General features: G+C 54.5%; 6 protein-coding genes across 6 annotated transcripts; 1 reads left to right on the top strand and 5 right to left on the bottom strand.

Annotated features, from left to right (window-relative positions):
- Window positions 1-325: 325 nt before the first annotated feature.
- Window positions 326-680, top strand: B0T26DRAFT_703941 (uncharacterized protein; the record flags this gene model as incomplete). Its single annotated transcript, XM_060441694.1, has 1 exon — window positions 326-680. The coding sequence occupies exon 1, from the start codon at window positions 451-453 to the stop codon at window positions 676-678; it is 228 nt and encodes a 75-aa protein (XP_060298701.1). The 5' UTR covers window positions 326-450.
- A 1,621-nt stretch (window positions 681-2,301) lies between these two features.
- Window positions 2,302-3,432, bottom strand: B0T26DRAFT_674441 (uncharacterized protein; the record flags this gene model as incomplete). The annotated part of the gene is made up of 3 exons (XM_060439709.1): window positions 2,302-2,427; window positions 2,483-3,045; window positions 3,141-3,432. 3 exons carry the CDS (start codon window positions 3,430-3,432, stop codon window positions 2,302-2,304), a joined length of 981 nt encoding a protein of 326 aa, XP_060298702.1.
- A 1,610-nt stretch (window positions 3,433-5,042) lies between these two features.
- B0T26DRAFT_618490 (PLC-like phosphodiesterase) lies at window positions 5,043-5,954 on the bottom strand (the record flags this gene model as incomplete). Its single annotated transcript, XM_060436027.1, has 1 exon — window positions 5,043-5,954. A coding segment is annotated over one exon (912 nt), but the record flags the coding sequence as incomplete, so codon positions are not given.
- Window positions 5,955-6,782: 828 nt separating this feature from the next.
- On the bottom strand, window positions 6,783-9,720 carry B0T26DRAFT_674443 (Cdc37 N terminal kinase binding-domain-containing protein; the record flags this gene model as incomplete). The annotated part of the gene is made up of 8 exons (XM_060439710.1): window positions 6,783-6,834; window positions 6,963-6,988; window positions 7,199-7,220; window positions 7,485-7,498; window positions 7,547-7,700; window positions 8,070-8,206; window positions 8,287-9,615; window positions 9,697-9,720. 8 exons carry the CDS (start codon window positions 9,718-9,720, stop codon window positions 6,783-6,785), a joined length of 1,758 nt encoding a protein of 585 aa, XP_060298704.1.
- Window positions 9,721-10,195: 475 nt separating this feature from the next.
- On the bottom strand, window positions 10,196-11,614 carry B0T26DRAFT_643611 (uncharacterized protein; the record flags this gene model as incomplete). The annotated part of the gene is made up of 2 exons (XM_060437553.1): window positions 10,196-10,808; window positions 10,929-11,614. 2 exons carry the CDS (start codon window positions 11,612-11,614, stop codon window positions 10,196-10,198), a joined length of 1,299 nt encoding a protein of 432 aa, XP_060298705.1.
- A 3,806-nt stretch (window positions 11,615-15,420) lies between these two features.
- B0T26DRAFT_641631 (RecF/RecN/SMC) lies at window positions 15,421-19,300 on the bottom strand (the record flags this gene model as incomplete). The annotated part of the gene is made up of 4 exons (XM_060437361.1): window positions 15,421-15,713; window positions 15,813-16,269; window positions 16,323-19,149; window positions 19,263-19,300. The coding sequence occupies 4 exons, from the start codon at window positions 19,298-19,300 to the stop codon at window positions 15,421-15,423; spliced, it is 3,615 nt and encodes a 1,204-aa protein (XP_060298706.1).
- Window positions 19,301-19,437: the final 137 nt, after the last annotated feature.

The raw sequence follows: 19,437 nt of genomic DNA on the forward strand, positions 1-19,437 counted from the left end.
ACTTGATTATTATCAGTGCAGAGGTGCGGAATCTGCACTGCACAGTAGTAGGCTTCTGAATCCTAGCGGGCAATCATCGGTAGGCAGCCCGACGATGGATGATGATGGTGCGCTTTCCTCTTCCCTGGGGCGTGCGTGTTCGTTCGTTGTCGTGCTCGCTGCCTAGAATTTATATGATCGCCGTCTACGGAATAGCCATGATTGACAATTCACGACTAGCGTATCACCTTTGCGCAGAGACAGGACCTGGCTGCACTTGCCCATTTCTCTGTGATAAGCTGAGCTTGAGAATGGAGAAACTCTTCCGGGGAAGAGCTTGAGAATGCATACGACGGTGGAGGATCAAAAACGGCAACCCCGCTACATCCGAGGAAGAAGAGGTCCGAACAAGGCAGTCCAAAAGAAAACGAAGACAGCTTTACAGAGTCATCTAGGGATAGCGATACTGACATGGACGACATGGACTTGTGGGGTGTGGTGAGTAACTGGAGAGAAAGGGGAAGAAACAGAAGACAGGAGTCGTCAGAGGAGACTGCCCCTGATATCATACCACCACAGAAGTCATCGGAGGAAACCGCCCCTAACACCAAGGTACACCTGGAACCAGCTCTCGAGGTGGAGCTCAGGACAGCTTTACGCCAAGTCATACCGCAGCAGGGTTTGGCCTCGGAAGACTAGGCGGGGATGATGCAGAGGTGCTGCGACTGAAATAGATCATTATAGCAGGATAATATAGTAATAACCTCTGTGTTACGGAGCATGGGGCCAAAGGTCTTTACACAGCCTGGCTTACATAAAGACAGTGCCATTAATACTGTCCACTTAGCTCGCTAAAATAAACAGGTGATAAAGAACATACCAGTAGAACTTGACGACAAGATCGCCAAAATACAGCAAGGGGCACCTAAAAGCTTTAGCAGTCAGCCGGTTTTAAACACTGTCCTTACGTAGGTGAGGTACGAGCAAGTGTGTAAAGACTTTTAGCTCTATGTTCTGTAATCCCTGTGCTAATTAATCCCTGTGATTATTGGATGTTGCAGAAATTCAGGGTATCTAAAAGCGGCAGCCCAAACCGCGGCACATGTTTTCTCCCTGGAATACAGGCAGAATGCAAGAGAAACAAGGACGAAAAGTCCTGCAAGCCCTGTTCAGGAGACAAGATATGAGAGAGAGACAAAGGTCAGGTGGCGCCCGATGTTGTTCTGTACGACATTCGAAGAAGCACGACGATACCCGTGACGAGTCAGGCCAGTTCTCCGGAGGCAACATGTGCATCGTGAGAATGGCAACGTGCCCACGCGCTATTGGTGGGGCGCCTCGAAAACATTTAACATCAGCCCCTCAATTCTCGCAATATCCTCGGCCCTTAACAAAATTTCTCAGCAAATGTCCAGAAAGAAAAAAAAAGAGAGCTCTGTATTTTTTCTCTTCTTTTCTGCACACATACACACACACACCTACAACCACAAACTGCAAATCCAGCCTCGCAGAGGCCTCACCCTCTTGAAATATTTACTTTGTTCTTCTGCGAGGACAGGTAAGCCAGTCAGCCAGTCAAGGAGCAAACCGAAGGCTGTTCGTCCTACACCACGAGTTACTCTACTCTATACCGCAAACCCTTTATCGATGATTAAAGAAGAGTGAAACGCCTGCTATATTCCCTATCAAGTCTCTTTCCTCTCGTACCAGTGGCTCCCCATACTTCGCACTGCTTCGTTTTATTCCGTTTGCTCAGTACGCACAATATGTGCAGTTACGTGCACACGTCTTACGCCTGACTCGGTCAACCACCATGCCAACGCGGTTGCCCTCGAACCAGGATGCGCCTCAGCTGCGTACAAGACAAGATCGAACCCCCAAGCAATGTTTTTTGAGTACGGGACCTTCTCAGCTTTAACTACGTGGGATCTCGTAATTTATCTGTTGCTATATTGCCCTTTGTGTGTCCCAAATCCCCCCTTAGGGTGGGGACGCAGAACCAGCGAAGTTGTTTGTTTTGATCTCCTGAACGCCCGTCATTGTGGGCCATGTCCTGACCTCCCATGCATGCATCCACGCAAAAAATTAAGGAGAAAAAATCCCCCCATGCATCCCATAAAGGGCATAGTCTGCCCTGCCTGGTCCCCATCCCGGTCTCTCAAACATTGTATTCTGTACATGGCTGCCTGCCGTCTGCTATATCACACACCACAGCCAAGCCCCTATCTCCCTCGGTCATCTTGCCAGATATAGATGCTAGATTTCCGTGTAGAGGTAGATAACTACCTGGCAGCGGAAGGCTTCCACCCTTCACATATCCATTTAGTCATCTTTGTCACTGTCGCTCTCCGAACTACCCTCTTCGCGTGGGAGTTTGAGTTTGGCATTGAGCAATGCCAACATGCTCGCTCGATCCTCATCGCTCCGACGGGCGCCCTGTCTTGCAAGCTGCTCGAGTTGTCAGTCTTCATCCCCGCAAAGCTCTGGACTCGAAAAGAATTACCAGGTGCGTGACCGTCACTGCTTCCAGGCCCCTGATCAGGAGCAACTCGTCCATTCCAAGGGCATCTGTGATGCGCGCCGGCTTCTGGGCTGTGAACCACGAGCGCAATTCTGTTTCACGCTTGCTAAGCTTGCTGGTTGTGGACTTGGAAATGATGACGTCCAACTCCTTCAGCGTTGGGCACTTGGCAAGGACCAAAAAGGCCTTGTCAGACTCAGGTCCGGTCCAGTGGACCCTCACCGAATTCAACGTCACGCGCAGGAACTTGTTGGCCTTCAAGCGGTAGAGCAAGTCGCAAGTGCACGTGAAGTGGAATGAATACCTGGCGTATATGAAGCCGAAGAACTCGTCCCTTAACTTGCTACTTGCTTGGGCCAGTGCCATGTCGAGCGGGCGGACCGGCCAGAACGCCGGGGGCGTGTACGCCGCGCAGCTGCATCTTGATTTTTTCGGCGTTGCTACGATGCCTGACGTCGACTTAGGAGTAAGGTGCTCGTATACATTCCGCCGCACCTCGGCCGGCAGCTTGAGGAACGGGAATCCCTCCACCGAGGGGGGCCTGTCTGGACATGAACATAGCACGTTAGATTCTGGACAAGGACGGGCTGGGTTCGTGGATAGTAGGCAACCTGGGCGGTGAGCCTTAGTCGAAACTTACCCGCTAGACCCAAGATGTCGGTGCAAGCCTGGATGATGTCGACGCAGTTCCTGATCTCGGCAGGCCGCGAGCGCATCGCGGCAGCGCACTTCGTGATGGTGTCTGTGATTGCGGCGCGCATGTTTGTCGACATGCGCACGATGCGGCCGAGCTCGTCCTGGTCGATCCTCCCAATCTTCCAGTCGTCGTAGGCCCGGAGAAGCGTCTTGGCGTTATCCGTCAGCCCGTAGCGGCCGTGGAGGCCCAGCATTTGCTGCGCATAGAAGGTCGGGAGGGGCGATGCCATACTCATGGTGAGAGTCCGGAAGAGCGGCTCGTCGGGGGCGGGCGGTGGCGGTGTGAGGTTCGCGCTATTGTTTTGCTCCAGTACTGCGGCGACAGCTTCGCGACACAACCATGGACGCGTCCCGAGCTGACATGTGCGCAGCCGGCCCTCTGAAGTTGGAAGGAGGTAGGAGGTCCTCCGCCTGGAGGGGAAGCACAACCTGAGGGGTAGAGGGGGAGGGGAGGTGAGGTGGACCGCGTGCACACGACCTGGAGGAAGGAAACAATCAGCACTGAGGTGGTGGGTTTATTTTCGGTTGACGAATGCCGTCCGTCTTGTGCGTGAGAGGGAGTAGGAGCAGGTGAGTGGATGGAAAGGTGCGTGGACGGCGCCTTCCAGGTTGGCTGGCTGCTTGAGGGGCAGGTTCGGGTTGCAATATTTCGCATCCCCCCCTCTACCTTCCTTTTATGCTAGAGACTAAGGACTTAGGAAGGCGAGGTGCACTCGGCGGCTATGGTCATAGCGTCGGAGGCAATGTGTGCCTTCCTGTTCGTTGAGGTGCTCATGCGGATCGAGGCAATGGAATTCTGGACATTGGTTGAGTCTCTGCTTCTATTGTAGGAAGCACTGTAGCTATTTCAAGTTGTATTGTGCAGGCCAAGGTACGCACGGTACGGTGCAGTGCGGTACGGTACAGTACGGTGTACAGCAAGGCGTGGGCACAACAATGGAGGCAGAGAGTTAAGGTAGATGGATCGAAGTTTCAGTCCGAGAATGGGATTGCTAGGTAAGGTATGTCGCTATCACCTCGACGGCCACCCGGGGGTCCATTGCTAGACTGATTAAACGAGGTGACCAAGGTACCCAGGGCGAGTAATTGGTCGAGTCTGTGTGACAGGGCAGGTTTGTATCGCCCAATTTCAGGGCTCGTCGTCTGGACCATCTCGACATGGAAGAAGATTGTTGCGGCTGACCTCTCTAAGTCTAGGTCGAATTGCTGCGCGAGGACGAACCTGCCAAATACATACCATATACGAATATGTTCGAAGGTTGTCGTCTGTCCGGAATTCTCCCCACTTTGAACTATTTCGAGATTTGAGTTCTGGGACGAACGGGATTCAATTTGTGGAGAGTGCCCCCCCCCCCCCCCTCCAGATAGAGTGTTTGCCTCGCCCCTTTGAGTTGCTGACAGACTGGCGATTTTCATCTGATGTTGACCTAAGATGTGTCTTAGGTTAAAGTCCCAACATCAAACATGGCCCTCATATTCTCAAATCACAAAAACCAGCATGCTGAACCTAGTTCCAGATGTTCATACACTAATAAAGCGGGTATCTAGCTAGGTATATAAAGCATCAAAGCCACTTTGACACCATCTAGTTTTGTCTTCCTCAGCCTAACCAACCCACGGAACCATGTCTGCCCAAGCGGGCTCGGAACAATGCAAAAAGAGGAAACCTTTCCCCTCGCGCCTAAACACCGCGGCCATGATTAAGAATGCATACAGATAGACAGACGACAGACAACAGACGAACGAACGTGGCAGCAACCTCCTATACAATCACCAAGGCGGCAGCCAAGAAGGCAAGCAGCGCCACCGCGCGCGTGCCGGTGAGCCTGTCCTGGAGCCTCCCACTGATGGAGCCCGACGTGGACGAGGACGTCGGGGTCTCGCGGCCCGTGGCCTTGATGCCGTTCAGCTTGTCAGCAGTGTCAATGGCCGGGCCGCGGTCGAAGAAGTCGACGAGGACAAACACGGGCTTCTTGCTGGCCCACTGTGACGTGCAGTTCTCTGCGTGGGTGCCGAGGGCGCCGACGGCCGTGACCGACGGGTTGTTGGTGGTGTCGATGGCCCCGGCGTTGGGGATCTCGATGTCGGCCGAGATGCTCGTGTAGGCGAAGTGGTTCATTAGCGGCATCATCTGGGCCGCGATGGCGCTCGCCGCCGAACTCTGCGATGATGGTCGGTCCAGACTGCACGTGAAGTCGTCCAGGCTCCGCACGTCGTACGGCGTCTCGAAGACGTACGTGAACTCGTCTAGCAGGTACGGGTAGCTCGGCGACAGCGTTACTGAGGCCACGAACGTCACCAGCCGCGTGTTGGCGTTAATGAGTTCTTGCAGCGTCGGCCAGTCCGCCGTGGCGGCGTTTGATGTCGGTGGCGCGTAGCCGTACTTGGAGATGCCCGAGGCCTCGAAAGCGGCGCCAAAGTCGGACGCGTTCTTGTTGTCCGAGTTGACCAGCAGCAGCGTCACGACCTCGTTGGGGTGCCCGTCCATCCAGAACTTGATCTTGGCCAGCCACGCCTCGAGCGTGCCGGCGTCGAGGATGCCGCATGACGTGTGGCAGAGCTCGAGCGCGCCGCCCGAGTCGTGCACCTGCGCCTGCAGCAGCCGGATTCCCGCCGACAGCGCCACCGTGGCGTTGAAGTACTGGTTCCCGGCGATACTATTACCGGTGCTAGCGTCTCGCAGGAACGAGCTGTCGTGGGCGCCCATGTGCGTCACGTTGTTGTACGCCCGCGAGCATAGCTCCGGGGAGTTGTTGCACGCCGCCGTGGTAGTCGCGGCCGGTGCTCCCGACGTGCTCGAAGCTGCCCCTGTGGTCGTGCTTGTCGACGAGCTCGCGATGTTGCTCAAGGGGTTGTTTTGGGGCAGTGAGCACGCCACCGATGCCGTGGCTAGCAGCGCCGTTAGAGCAGACAACAGTGATGGAGCCATGGCGTCGGCTGGCTGGAGCTTGTCAGTCGATGAGTATCTGATGTTCCGGAAGACAAGACGGGATTGAAAAACTGGCAACCCTCGGGACTTGTCCATATTATTATATGCGTGCCCTGCCCTGCATATGGGGTGAGGCTAGGATTGCGGCTCCTCCTCCTGCATTCCCCGCCACGAGTTTATTCTAGCTATGCCCCGGACCCTGGAGGGATCCGCCGTGATTCGTGTCCCCCATTTTCGGCAAAAGGTTTCGAAGTCTTTTTTAGGGCTCCGAGCTAAGTTGATCGCGAGGCTGTGCGGACCAACAACTGCGCCATACAAAGAACGCGCGTACGCATGCATGCATTGCATTACTCCTGTTGCGGGACGCCCCCTCATAGCCCAACTCCTCTTGTTTGGGCTGCCAACGGCTTCTTCCCCGGCCCAATCGGTTGCGGGCCAGTGCTTTCTTTTCTTTTCCTCTTCTTTTGTTTCAATAATAGCAATGTGGTATTAGACGATAATCGCAATTCGTGGGTTAAGGAACGATGTACATTCGGAAACTCGAACTCTTTACTATTCGTTGGTTGTTGAAGGTGAACCGTTGAAGCTCATTGGCCCAATGACATAGTAAAGGAACAAACCCCTGTTTCTCACCCTGCACATAATAAGTTTGCCACCTCAATCTTTTTGATACTCTTTCTCCATGTGCGCGTTTCTCTCCGGATTTTTTCTTTTAGTGATCAAAGTTAAGATCTCGCAGATTCTATTTTGGGGGCAGCTTCTACATGCAAACTTGTGGCAAAACATGACAAGACGAACAACGGCAGGAAGAGCAACGGCGACAAAAAGCCAACTCACCTTGTCAAGCTCCGATTGAACCCGCACTATCATCTCCCAGATCCTAGGTGTACACACACACGCAGAAAGGAAGAAGCACTCTGCGATAGCCCCAGAACCGACTCGGAATGCTAGTTTAGATAGCTCGGCCACGTAAGTACCCAAGTCGAGAGACGCTACCCAAGGGGCAAGCCATCGGACGTAATGGAATGGGATGGAGCAGGATAGTGCATGTGTTTGATGATTTAAGCACTTACATAGGATACGCGCCTGGCCGCGCTACCGTCTAAAATAGGCGCAGATGGCCGTGAACTTTATATACTTGTTTTTTTTCTGCCGCGAACGACCCATGGTTTCCAGGGGTCGAACGGGAAAAGGGGGGCAAGTTACGTGCTTCAAGTCCCCTCATGTGGGTAAAAATATTCCGCGAGCAATCTACCTGCTACTACCTAGTCACAGGCAACCGCTGATGAGTGATGAACGTAAGCATGGAGGGAAACGGTGATGCTTTTAGGTGTAGTACTAGCACCTCTATCTACTTACTTTACCTCAGCTGGCTAATGTCTGTGTCTTTTCAGTTTCTTGTTGCCGAGGGGATACCTTACATACCTACGCTCTCCCTGATCGCCTGCGCTTGCCTCCACAATGATCTCCCTCAGGCGGGTGCGTGGTGTGGAGGAGCTATCGTCGCCGTGGCAACTCCCCAGGCAGGGTTTCAACCGGTACTGTAGCGTGCCATGATTTTCCACCCCTTTTAAACTGGTTTAGATGAAAGTAAGGCTCTTTGCTTTGGGGGGCTGGATGCTGTATAGACCATGAGGGCATGGCTTGCGCCATAGCATGTGAGTGCGTACTGCTGGGCAGGAATTAGTCAAGCTGGTTGTCTCATGTCCTCCAATTCTCAGAATGGAAATTAAAAGACACGACAAAGAACGCCTTTAGAAAGACAGGATGATCCAAGCAAGCCTAGGTAGGCAGAATGCCACGCACCCCACCAGTCAAATGCAGGACGCAGAAACAAGAGATTGACTACTAGTATATTTATTTTTTACCGCCTCAGTATGAATTTACAGACGCGTACTCACCAATTTCCTTTTCTATCCTATCCCGCACATGTCCCCGACTCACTTCGGGTCCTCCGTCTCCTGGGCCTGCGTCCCCTGGGCCTCCGTCCTATGGGCCTCCTCCTCGAGGGTCTTGAGCTTCTTCTGTCCGTCCTCTGTCGTGGCGTCGATGATCTCTTCCTCGATGCTGAGAATGCCGGCCTAGATGTGGTAGTTAGCATAGCGTTCAACGCAAAAATAGAGCTCCAGAGATTAGATAGAGGACAAAAAGGCGTGCTTACCTCTCCCAGCTTCGCCACCAGCTCTTCAGCCTCGCCAACCGCCAGCTTGCCGATAGCCTTGTTGACCTCGTCGAGAGTCCCCGTCTCCAGCGCGGCCTGCATCTCGGGCGTGAAGGACTCGAAGATTTCGCGGCCGGCCTTCTCGGCGGGGTCCTCGCTGTCCTTGGCGGGGATCTTGATGTTGATGACGGTGCCGGGCTCGACGGCGTGCAGCTGGATCTGCTCCACGGCGGCGGTGCCAGCGGCCTCGTCCTTGGCCCGCTGCAGACTGATCTCGCGGGTGCGGGTCTTGATGCGGAGGTACGTCTCCTGCACGTCCTTGAAGAAGATGCCCTGGGCCTGGTGGTTCGGCGTCATGATGCGCTTGAAGAACAGCGCTACTCCGTCGCGGCCGAGCGCCCGGCAGTACTGGAGCAGCAGCGCTTGGTGCACGCAGTTGCGCGCATAGTCGTCGCGCCCCTCGAGCTGGGAGTTGAAGGCCAGCATGAGGATGGCGTCCGTGTCCTTCTCGGTGAGAATCTCGGGGTGCGCCGACAGGAACGAGAGGCTCTGGCGCTGCTCGGAAGCCTTGATCTGGGCGAACTGCTTATCTGTGGGAGAGGCCTCCATGTCGTCGTCGTCGTCGTCGTCGTCGCCGTCGTCGGCAGCGCCGGGGGCGGACGGGGGGGCGGGCACCGAGGGGGTGCCGGCGAAGTTGGGGTTGAGAAGCTCGGGCTTGGAGTAGCCCTTGTCTCCGGCCGAAGTGGACTTATTGATGTGGGAGCTGTCGAAGCCAGTGTGGATGCTCTCGCTGGTGATCTTGCTCTTCTCGAGCTTCTCCAGCTCTGCTAGCTTCTTGTGCAGGTCGGCCTGCAGCGTCGTCACCTTCTCGAGGTGGTCGGCAACCTCGGCCACCATGGCGCCGTATCTCTTGTCCTGGTCGACCTTCTTCTCGTCGAGGGCCTTGTCCACCTGGTCGAGGAGGGTGGTTATCATCTTTGTGTAGGTGGGCAGCGACTCCTCGGCATTGTGGACACCAGCGGGGCGCGGGGGCGGCTGGTCATCCTTGGGATCGAGCGAGGCGGCCGTCTCCATGACGGCTCTGAAGGCGACCTCGCCAGGGTTCCGCGACTCGGCCTCGGCGGCATGGGAGCGCAGCGAGGCGAGCAAAGACGAGATGCGCTTGATCAGGGCATCGTTGATGATGCGCTCGTACTTGAGCGTCTCAATCTGGTTTTTGCGCTGCTCGCGCTCGGCATGGATCTGGTTCTGCTTGGCCCGGATGAAGGAGCGCTTGTCAACGTTGGGATGCACCTCAATGTCCGAGTCGTCGCTGAGCTCGAGCGCATCCTAGTATGGCAGGGAGAACAAGGTCAGTACCTGGTCGTCGCGAGAGAAGAGAGGGGTAAGTCCAGAGTCTGTCTTTCTTACCCACTTGCTGTAGTCGATAGGCATGGTGGCTTGCCTGGTTGCACGAAAATAGTCTCTGAGCTTCTATATCTTGCCGTAAATCCCGTGTCTGTTTCCGTTTGTAATAGTAGAGAAGGAAGCTCTGCCGCCTCCAGCTTGGCTACCTATTTGTATTGTATTGGAGGGGGGGGTTCCTGGCTGAGGTGTGGTCCAACAAACGCGGGGCAACCTATGGATGCGGCGGGGACGTATTTGGGGGTTTGAAACCATAGAAGCCTGAGGCGAGGCGGGCTATGTCCCGCGCCAACAGCTGTCGCTGTTGCTGTTGGTCTGCCGTCCCCGCCTGCCGAAATAGGAATAAAGCTTGCGAACAGTTCCAGTGTGAGCTCTTCTGGAAGCTCGTTTCCATTCTGCCAAGTCATTGTGAAGCCAAGCCAACGAACAACGGCCCGCGTATTGTGTCAAATGGTGCAACCACTAACGATTACCTTACCTAGTATGTACATACGGATACACAGCATCAAATTGTAACTCCCACGCCAATACTCTGGACGACACGGGGCACGGGAACATTCGAGGCTCGTCGTGCGCCATGTTGCACAGAATTGTCCGTGTGCGCCGTCGGAGATTCTGGGCGTCTCTCCAGCCTCTTGCTCCAGTCCTTGTTGTATAGGCCATACTCCACCTCCGCCGTTGGCGTTGCCTCTGGTCTTCTGGGCCGCTCGCCGCCTCTCTCTCTCTCGCGCGCGCGCACAAGGCCAAGGCCTCCCACGCCGCACTCGCGGGGCTCCTTCTCGCCGAGCCCGTGTGGGCTGAGCTGCAGGCGCTTGAATATGCGGAGCGCGTTGTTGCGGCCAATGTCAACGAGGTCGCGGCCATTGATGGGGACGTGGTCGTCGAACCACACGCAGCCGTTGGGGATGCTCTCAAACGGGTAGTCGATGGAGAACATGACGGCCCCCGCCCCAATCTCTTGCAGCGCGCAGAGCAGGGCCGGCGTCGAGAAGTGGCCCGACGTCGTGATGAACAGCTGCGTGCCAAAGTAGTCGCGCACCAGTTTGTCCTTGGACATGGGCATCTGCGGGAACCGCGCCCGGTTGAGCTTGTGGTCGATGCGGTACAGATCGTACGGACTATTCGAGGCGGCAATTGCTAATAAGTATAGACACTTAAAATTTTATAAAATAAATTTATAATTAAATCTTCACTTGTCCTGCACTGAGAGGCAGAAAGGGTTTGTTGACATCACTTACATGTGCTCCCCCATGTGCCCAATGACAATCTTGAGCCCCGGAAACCGGTCGAGCACGCCCGCCGTCACGATGCCCAGCACGTGCATGCCGACGCGGTGCGCGTAGCCCAGCGCCGAGAAGGCCAGCCACGGACGGTCCTTCCACATCTGCTCGTAGATGAGCGGCGTGGCCTCGCGCGGGTGGACGTAGACGGGCACGTCAAGCTCCTCGGCCACGCGCCAGAAGGCGTCGCACTCGGGCCGGTCGAGAAAGATCATCGTGTTCTTGTCGGGCCCCGCGCTCTGGAAGTCGTTAACTATGGCGCCCACGAACCCCTTCCTCTCGGTGATGCATCGCCTGAGCTCGCGCCCCGCCTGTGCCGGGTCGTGGAGGCTCAGCGACGCTAGGGCCGCGAACCGGGTCGGGTTGCGCCCTACTTCGGACTCGAGCCGCTCGTTGGCTAGGCTGGCCAGCGCCTCCGCCTCTCTCGCATCCGTCACGCCCTGCGGCCCCGGCGACGAGAGCGAGAGCACCATCGTCTCCACCCCGTTCTCGTCCATCTGCTCCAGCCGCGTCCCGTGCACGTCCAGCAGGTTGGCGATCAGGTCCCCGCCGATGACGCCCTTTGGCGCCAGTGACGAGACATCGTAGGCTTTGAAGTTCTCTGGGATGGCCCAAGCCTCTTCGAGGGCGATCTTGCCGAGCATGGGAACTGGTTAGTAAGTGCGCTGTTGTTTTATAATCACCGACGCCGGTTCTTGCTGGGGACAGGGAGAGAGAAAACCAGCCGGTTCGTCTCAGGTATATATTATTCCCCGATTATCAGGGAACCTGCAGTCCATTGCTCTGCTCTTGCTGGCCACGCCGGGTTTCGGGAGACGCATAGAGCATTATTACAGTTGGCCTCGAGTCCCTAATAGACGTCGTGCATGATCCCCTCAGTTGTGCCGTGCGGACGAGGTTGGGGAGAGAGCTGCCGGCCTCCCCCGCAACAGAGTTGATTGGCCCAGGGACCTTTCGTCTTGAATTGCCGGTCTGCCTGTTCGGCTGCCGCTGCCATGTTCAGGACCAACTTCTCCGCAGACCTAGACCGAGACGACTCCAAGGGCTGAGAACAAGCCCAGGAGGCCCGCCCGCAGAGCAAGTCTGGGAGCCTGGCACCACTCCCCGGTTTCTAACCGCCTTCAGAACACACGCTCTATTTCTACCTAGACTTTGACTGATGGCATACTCGGGCAGATAACAAAAAGGCCTAGAAATTATACTTGGCTCCCTGTCTTCTCTCTTTCTAGCTTAGTATATCAACACGGGACACTTTATCTCGGGCCCAAGGAGAGGGCAAGCCGGGATTTAACTACCAATCAGGCCGAACAGCTCGGTCTGGTGGTGTCTGAGTTTTATACTGCTTTCTTAGCTATAACATGGAGGGTAAGCTTGGCTGACATCTGCTTCAGGATAGCACTGCTTTTTTAGCCTAGAGGGAGAGGGTAGGCCTGTCGATTAATTATAAATTAGGGCACATCCGGGCTTGGTGGCGTCAGACTTTTGCACTGCTTTCTTAGCCATAGCAGAGAGGGTAGGCCTGGCTAACAACCACCCTATCCCCTGCACTGAATTTTTTAGCTCAGAAGAAGAGGGCAGGCTTGGTTAACAGCAACCAATTAGAATAAACATCCGGGTTTAGTGGCGTTAGACTTGTGCACTGCTTTCTTAGATATAACACAGAGGGCAAGCCTGGATTTTAACTACCAATCAGGCTGGACGGCGGCACTTCGTCTTCCATTTTCCATTTGCACTGCTATTTTAGCCCACAAGGAGATGGCAAGCAAAGGCCTGACTCGTAACTACCAATCAAGACTTAATATCCTACATGGTAGCGTTAGACTTTTGCAATGCTTTCTTAGCTTAGGAGAGAGGGCAGACTGGCTCGTAACTACCAATAAAGGGATAATAGTCTACATGGTGGCGGTAGAGTTTTGCACTGCTTTCTTGGACTTGACAGGAAGCTATAGCTTGAATTATTTATTTGTCAGGTCGGGTCATTTAGCTAGCAAGCAGCCCTCGCTAAGTGAAGGTGTTTTTAATCTTTATTAAGAGGATAAGATATAAACACCCTCTGACTAATTGGCTTCTATGTGGCCTACTCTTATAGCAGTCTCAATGAATTTGAAGGCCTTAAAATGCCCAGCGAGTACCTTGAGAATTTATTTAACTGTAAGAGAGGGCAGGTACGCCTGATCAAGGTGGTCACAATAAAGGCAAATAGAAGGGAGAGCAATGACTGGTATTGGCGTAAGACTTCAACCTGGCCCTCGCAAAGGAGAGGTCGAGGGCCATTGTTTATATACATGCTCAGGGGCTCGGTCCCGAATGTGCTTGTGGCACAAGGCGCCCGGTATTGGCTTAGTGGCTCATACCAGCCGGCAGTGGTCTGGCCCGTTGGTGCCAGATGGTCAACGCGTGCAAGGGAGTGCGCGTTGACAGGTGCTTGGTGAGGTGGGTGTCCTTTTCCTTACATTACCAGATCTCTTATTTAAGAGAACACAGGAGCAGTGGTAAATTGTCAAACTAGGCACCCTAGAATTGAGTCAAATAAATCTAGGAATATATAAAACAACAGCAAGGATAATGTGTTTTTTTTTAAATACTACGCTCACACGGATTTAGTCGAAGACAAACATCTGGATTACAAGTTGATCGACAACTTCAACTGGGAATAGTCGTCTAACGATGAACACTCTAAATCATACGTGCTCTGCTACTTTTGATATTACTTTGGTTCTGAAGAATAACACTTATAATGTGCGCAGACAATTATACGAAAATTCCAAAATAGGGCTTATACCAACCCTCTTACTTGTAAATAAAAGCTAGAGTCTTAGTAGTAAAGATCAACATACATAACCATATAGAACCGGCTACTACGGTAATGTGGCTAGATTTATACCTGTGTTATTACTCTCTTCTGTAATAGCTCCGACGAGAAACCGTGCTGTCCCGGCGTGAACAAGCTTCAGAAATGAGTGGGTCAGACGCCTCATTTTCAGGAGACCCGGTTCCAGTCCCGTACCGTGCAGCCTGTGCAATATACATGCCCATGTCTTACTTGCCATTGGCAACTCCCCCACCGTATCCAATGACGAGCCAGATTTGCCTCAACTCATACGAGGGTGTAAACAACGAGACCCATTCGACAGGGATAACCCAGACAGATGCCGTACTTCTCACCTCCACCCCTTAGCCACCCAGAATTACCCAGCCTTGTTATGAGGTGGTCTCGCCAACTCATCCGGCCCCCAGCCTCTCCATTCACCTCCTTGATATAAGAGCGAGTGCCTCGCGTCGGGTCTGGGACGAAGCGAAATACAGCTTCAGAGCCACAAAAACCAGAACCAACCTAGAGATAAACCGGAGTTAAACCAGACTAAAACCAGGCATAAACCGGGTACGAGCCAGGTATGAACCAGGGTCAAAACAGAATCAAACCGGAGTCAAACCAGCACGGTACTCAATACCTACCTACCTAGACTGGACCACCTCCAAAGCCCACGACGTACACACCGGCCAAAGCGCCTACCAGGACTCGTCGACACAATGGACAGACAGAGACAAACAGCCTAAAGCCGTGGACGCCAGTATTCCATCCCCCCCTGCCCTAGGAAATAACCACGGAGAACATACAAGTCAGGCAGTAGACCTAGCTGGTAGGCAAAACAGGACAGTGCGTTCGCACGGTCCTGTATGTCTCCAAGAAACCAAGCAGACAAGCAACCAGTCAGACAGCCAGACAGCCAGACAAGTAGACAGGCAAGCGGACGGCTACCTACCCTGGACGAGCAGGTCGATGGAAACTGCAGCCCGTTGAGCAGTACAAGAAAGTATTGGAAAGGGCGAGTTCCTCTGCTGCGCTGTTGGTTTTCCAGAGGGATCGGAGCAGCGCAGACAAAACACGCGCTGGAAATCTCTTGGTAATAGGCTTGCTCCCTTTCTTTGGTGCTGACCGGGCGCAATGCGCTAAACCAAACCAACCAACAGAACCTGTCACCAATGCCATACCCCATTAAATAATGAGTTAGTGAGTGAGCGAGTGTCAGGACACTCGTCACGTCTTCACTACACCTCGAGATACATACGAGATTTTCAGAACGAGTTCGATTATGATAGCGTTGCCACGAAACAGTACAAACAGAACCAAGAACAGTAACAACAACGCCAGGGGGGGTAAATTCTCCGTGCCTTTCGCTCTTCGAGCAACTAAAGGGGAAAAAGAAAAAAAGTAGTAGAGCGAAAGGACAACCAACCGAAAAAAAAAGAAAAAAAAAGGCTAGGATACACGAAGACGCAACCAATCAACGGCAATGGCGCAAGAGAGGGAGAGAGCTACCCCCCCATAAACCAACGGCCAGACGTACGTACACATTGCATATCTTTAGATACTCCCCCATCCCCATCTTTCGGAGCTTTCGCGGGCATCATGACGTACATACACAATCGCCGGCAACCCCGCCATTTTTTACTTTTTCTGGCCTTCGACAAAGTTCAGCGCCTCCTCGGTGGGAACACAGTCGATGGTGCTGGTCTTGTTGTGAAAGGTGACGCCGTAGCACTTGTCGGCGACGAGGACGATTTCGGGCCGGAACGTGGTGCAGATGAACTGCGTCTTCTGCGTCTCCGAGATGGACTCGAGCAGGCTGGCCACGGCCGTCCGGTACTGTGCGTCCAGGTTGGCGTCAACCTCGTCGAAGATGACAAACGGGCTCGACTCGGCCGCCTGCAGCGCGAAAATGAGGCAGAGCGCGCATAAACCTGTTGGTTGTCCCCGTTAGTATGTATACAACCGGGCACTGGGCATGTAGTGCCCCTGAACTGCTTGTCTCGAAACAGCTGGAAAGGGGCTGACACGACAGGGGTACTTGCTCTTTTGACCTCCACTCAGCTGCTGGATCTTTTGCTGTTCGTCCATGACCTTGGAGTTGAACGACACGCTGATTCCGACGCCCGTGTAGTTCTCCACGCCGGTGGCCGGCTCCTCGTCCGACTCTTCGGCATTGCGGTTCTTACCACTGTCGCCCTTACGCTGGATCACCAGCCGCCCGTGGCCAGCTGGCACAAGCTGCTCGAAGATGGTCGAGAACTCCTTGGAGACCTGCTTGAACGTCCGTTCTATTGCCTCGTCCTTGGCTTGGTCGAGATGCTCAATCAGTTCCTCAATCGACGACTGCGACGTGTCGAGCTCCTTCCGCCTCTTGAGTAGCTGTTCTCGCTGTGTCGTAAAGCTGTTGTACTGGTCAAAGGCCTTCTTGTTGATGTGCTTGTACTTCTTGAGCGCCTCGTTGACCTTGCGGAGCTTCGATTCAATCTGCTGCTGTGTTAGCGCGACGCCTGCCTTTGCCTTATTGTGCGCCCAAGGCTTACCTGTTCAGATTTCATCTTCTCGTATTTGCCAAAGGCTTGTTCGGGTAAGATACCTAAATCCCTAATGTTCTTGGTATACTCGGCTGCTTGGCTAATCAGGCGGGCCCTTGTTTGGATGTTCTTCTCCATCTTCTTCTGGTACTGGTCTATACGCTTTTGCAGCTCCTGCAGCTCCTGCTCTCTCTGGGCCTTCTGGGCCTCAAGCTTGGCCAGCTCGGCGCTTGCTTCTTCCATCTTCTCCTCATTCTCCAGCAGCTGTCTTTCGACCTCGGCTGCGGCGTTCTGCGCCTTCTTGAGCTCCTTTAGGGCGTCCTTGTAGCTTCCACTGCCACCGGCAGTAGAGTTCTCAAAGGCCTGACTCCGCAGCTGGTCCTCTTGCGGCCGGAGGTTGGCGTGCAGCTCAGTCTCTAGGAGCCGCTTGCGGCCTTCCAGCTCCATCCGCTTCTTGCTGAGGTCTTTCAGCTGCTGCTGTAGCCGATGCTCTTCGGCAGTGAGCTCCTCGAGCTGGCGCTCCTCGCTGACAGACAGGGCCTTCTTAAACTCCGACGCCAGTTCGGTCTGATGGGCCGCCAATATGTCGTCCAGCTCCTTGAGGTTATTCTCCACCCCGGCGCGGCGCCGCACAGTGTCTTCGAGATGGGTCCGCTCACGCTCCAGCTGCGCATTCTTACTCCGCAGCTCGGCCTTGAGAGGCTCGAAGCCGTGCTCAAACTGGCGCATTTGCTGGTCGAGCTTGTGCTCTTCGCCGTTCGCGCTCGTGATTTTTTGGTTTATTATCTCGATCTGCTTGCGGATCTTGTCGACATCTGTGAGCTGCTGGTCGTACAGATCTCGTAGTTCGTTGACTTTGTGCACTGCCCCAAGGCGTGACCTCCGCGAGTCGACGTAGCCGCCAGTCATGGCGCCCCTCTTATAAGCCGTATCGCCTTCCGGCGTGATAGCGTCGAGGCCGTGAGTACGAGCGTACTGGGAGGCAATTGCAAGATTGGGGCAGACAATGGTGCGCCCAAATACTTGCTGGAAAGCCTTGTCAAACTTGGCGTCATATTCAATTTTGCTGATGAGCGGTGTGGCATCCGACGCCCTGGGCATCTTCACCTGCCTTGCCCGTAGCTGCTCTAGAGGCATAAAGGTGAGCCGCCCGCCAAAAGACTTGTAGAGATGGTCCGAGAGCATCGTCCCTGTCTTCTCATTGTCGACCACATAGTGGAACAGGCTGTTGCCCGCGACCTGCTCGACAGGCAACCGGTAGGCTTCGATCGGCACCTCCATTAGCTCGGCTAGAGTTCCATAGGCGCCGGGAAGATTCCTCTCTCGCTTCATTCGTCTGATCGTCGCAAGACCTTTAGACGTCGCCGAGTCCATCAAGTGCGACAGATCCTTCTCAACTTGATCCCGCTCCTTTCTAGTGTTCGCTATCAGGGAATTGAGCTTGTCCTCTTCGCGCTGAAGTCTCTTCCGCTCCTCGACTAGCTGCTCTCTGGCCTCTTCGGCCTTGGTGAGCTTCTCGGCGAGCTCGACCCGGTTTCCGCCATAGCCTTCAATCTTCTCCCGGATGGCCTGGATGTTCTTCTCTAGGTCGCTGATAGAAGCCTCGACACCCTTAACCTGCTCCTTTGCGTCTATTTCAATGGCTTTTTGCGAGCTAAGAGATGCTGTGATTTCGTTGATCTCCTGTTGGAGGTACTTGTCACGCTCGGCCTTGGTTCTGAACTGAGTACTCCGAGTCTGCTTGGTCAGGAGACGGGTACGCCCGGCGCTGGCAAGGTCTCGCTGCGCCTTCACCTCGGCTTCCTCGCGCTTCCACTTCTCGTAGCCGGGGCTGATCTTGGCGAGCTCCGACTCGGCAACTTGTATCTTTCGCCTCACCTCCTTCAGCTCTGCCTCCTGCTGTCGCTGTTCCTGCTCCCGCGCGTGGCGCGTCTCGTCGAGGTTTTTCGCCTTCAGCTCAGCCTTCGCTTGCGCGCGGGCCGTGTCTTTCCGGTCATCGTCGAGCTGGCGGCGTTCTATGGCCAGCAGATTTAGCGTTTGCAGTAGCTCGTGCGACATTTGCTCCAAGGCGCCAATCTCCTTTTCAGCCTTTTGCAGTTGCGCGCGATCCTTAGTCGACGCGCCCGCGCCTCCCTGCCTAGCCTCCTCAATCTGCTCCAGGGTCGCGGCGTTTGTCTCTTGCAGGCGATGCCAATGCGCGTACTCGAGACATCTACGCTCCCTGTCCTTGTCCTGGAAATCGCGGAGCTCGTCTTTTTCCTCCTCGAGCTCGTCCAGACGCTCCGAGATGTAGGCCAGGAGCTCGTCGATCTTTTCCCGCTTGCTATTAGTCTCGGCCATGATCTTGAGAGACTGTATTCTGCGGTCGTCATAGGTGTTTGTCCCTGCGATTTCCTTCAAGAGATTGAGTCTCTCGGCCTCCTTCATGTTGGTAATGGCAGAGACGCGTCCCTGGGGAACAATGTAGAAGGGGTTCTCCTTGGCGAAACCGGCGGTCTCGAGAATCTTCAGAACGTCGGTCCGGGTCTGCACCTTCTTGTCGACTGAGTACTCATCCTTCTTGAGACCGATTGTTCTTCGTATAACAACCTCATCGCCTGGCTCGCTGAAGCGCTTGTCAGTATTGTCGAAGATGATCTCGACATAGGCCGACATGACGGCAGACCCAGAACCCTCGTGAAGGAGCGCCTGCCGCTCCTCGCGGCTCATGTTGGTGTAGGCATCGCTGAGGACGAAGCGGATGGCAGCGAAGAAGTTGCTCTTTCCGGAGCCGTTCCGGCCTACGATGACATTGGTGCCGGGGGAGAAGGGCTCGATGACGGTCTGCTCCTTGTAGCTGTTGCGAATGCTGATTAGCCCTAATACACAGGTTGTATCGCGTGCGCGTGAAAATTGAACGAGGTATTGGCGGAGGACGATGGCCGAGAAGGGGGGGATTGTTTGGCGCACCTTTTGAAGCCCTGAATGATAATCTGCTTGATATGCATGTTTGCGCCCAGCGCTGTCGACTCGACAGCAGAGCCAAGGTTCGAAACCGGTAAATAGCGTTCACAGAATAGATGGGCGCGCGCATCAACGCGAGGGTTGAGGCTGGATTGTGGGTTGTCTGAGAAGCATCTTCCGG

The sequence above is a fragment of the Lasiosphaeria miniovina genome (genome assembly GCF_030549165.1).
Source record: "Lasiosphaeria miniovina strain SMH2392-1A chromosome Unknown B0T26scaffold_3, whole genome shotgun sequence".
In the NCBI taxonomy this organism is placed as follows: domain Eukaryota; kingdom Fungi; phylum Ascomycota; class Sordariomycetes; order Sordariales; family Lasiosphaeriaceae; genus Lasiosphaeria; species Lasiosphaeria miniovina.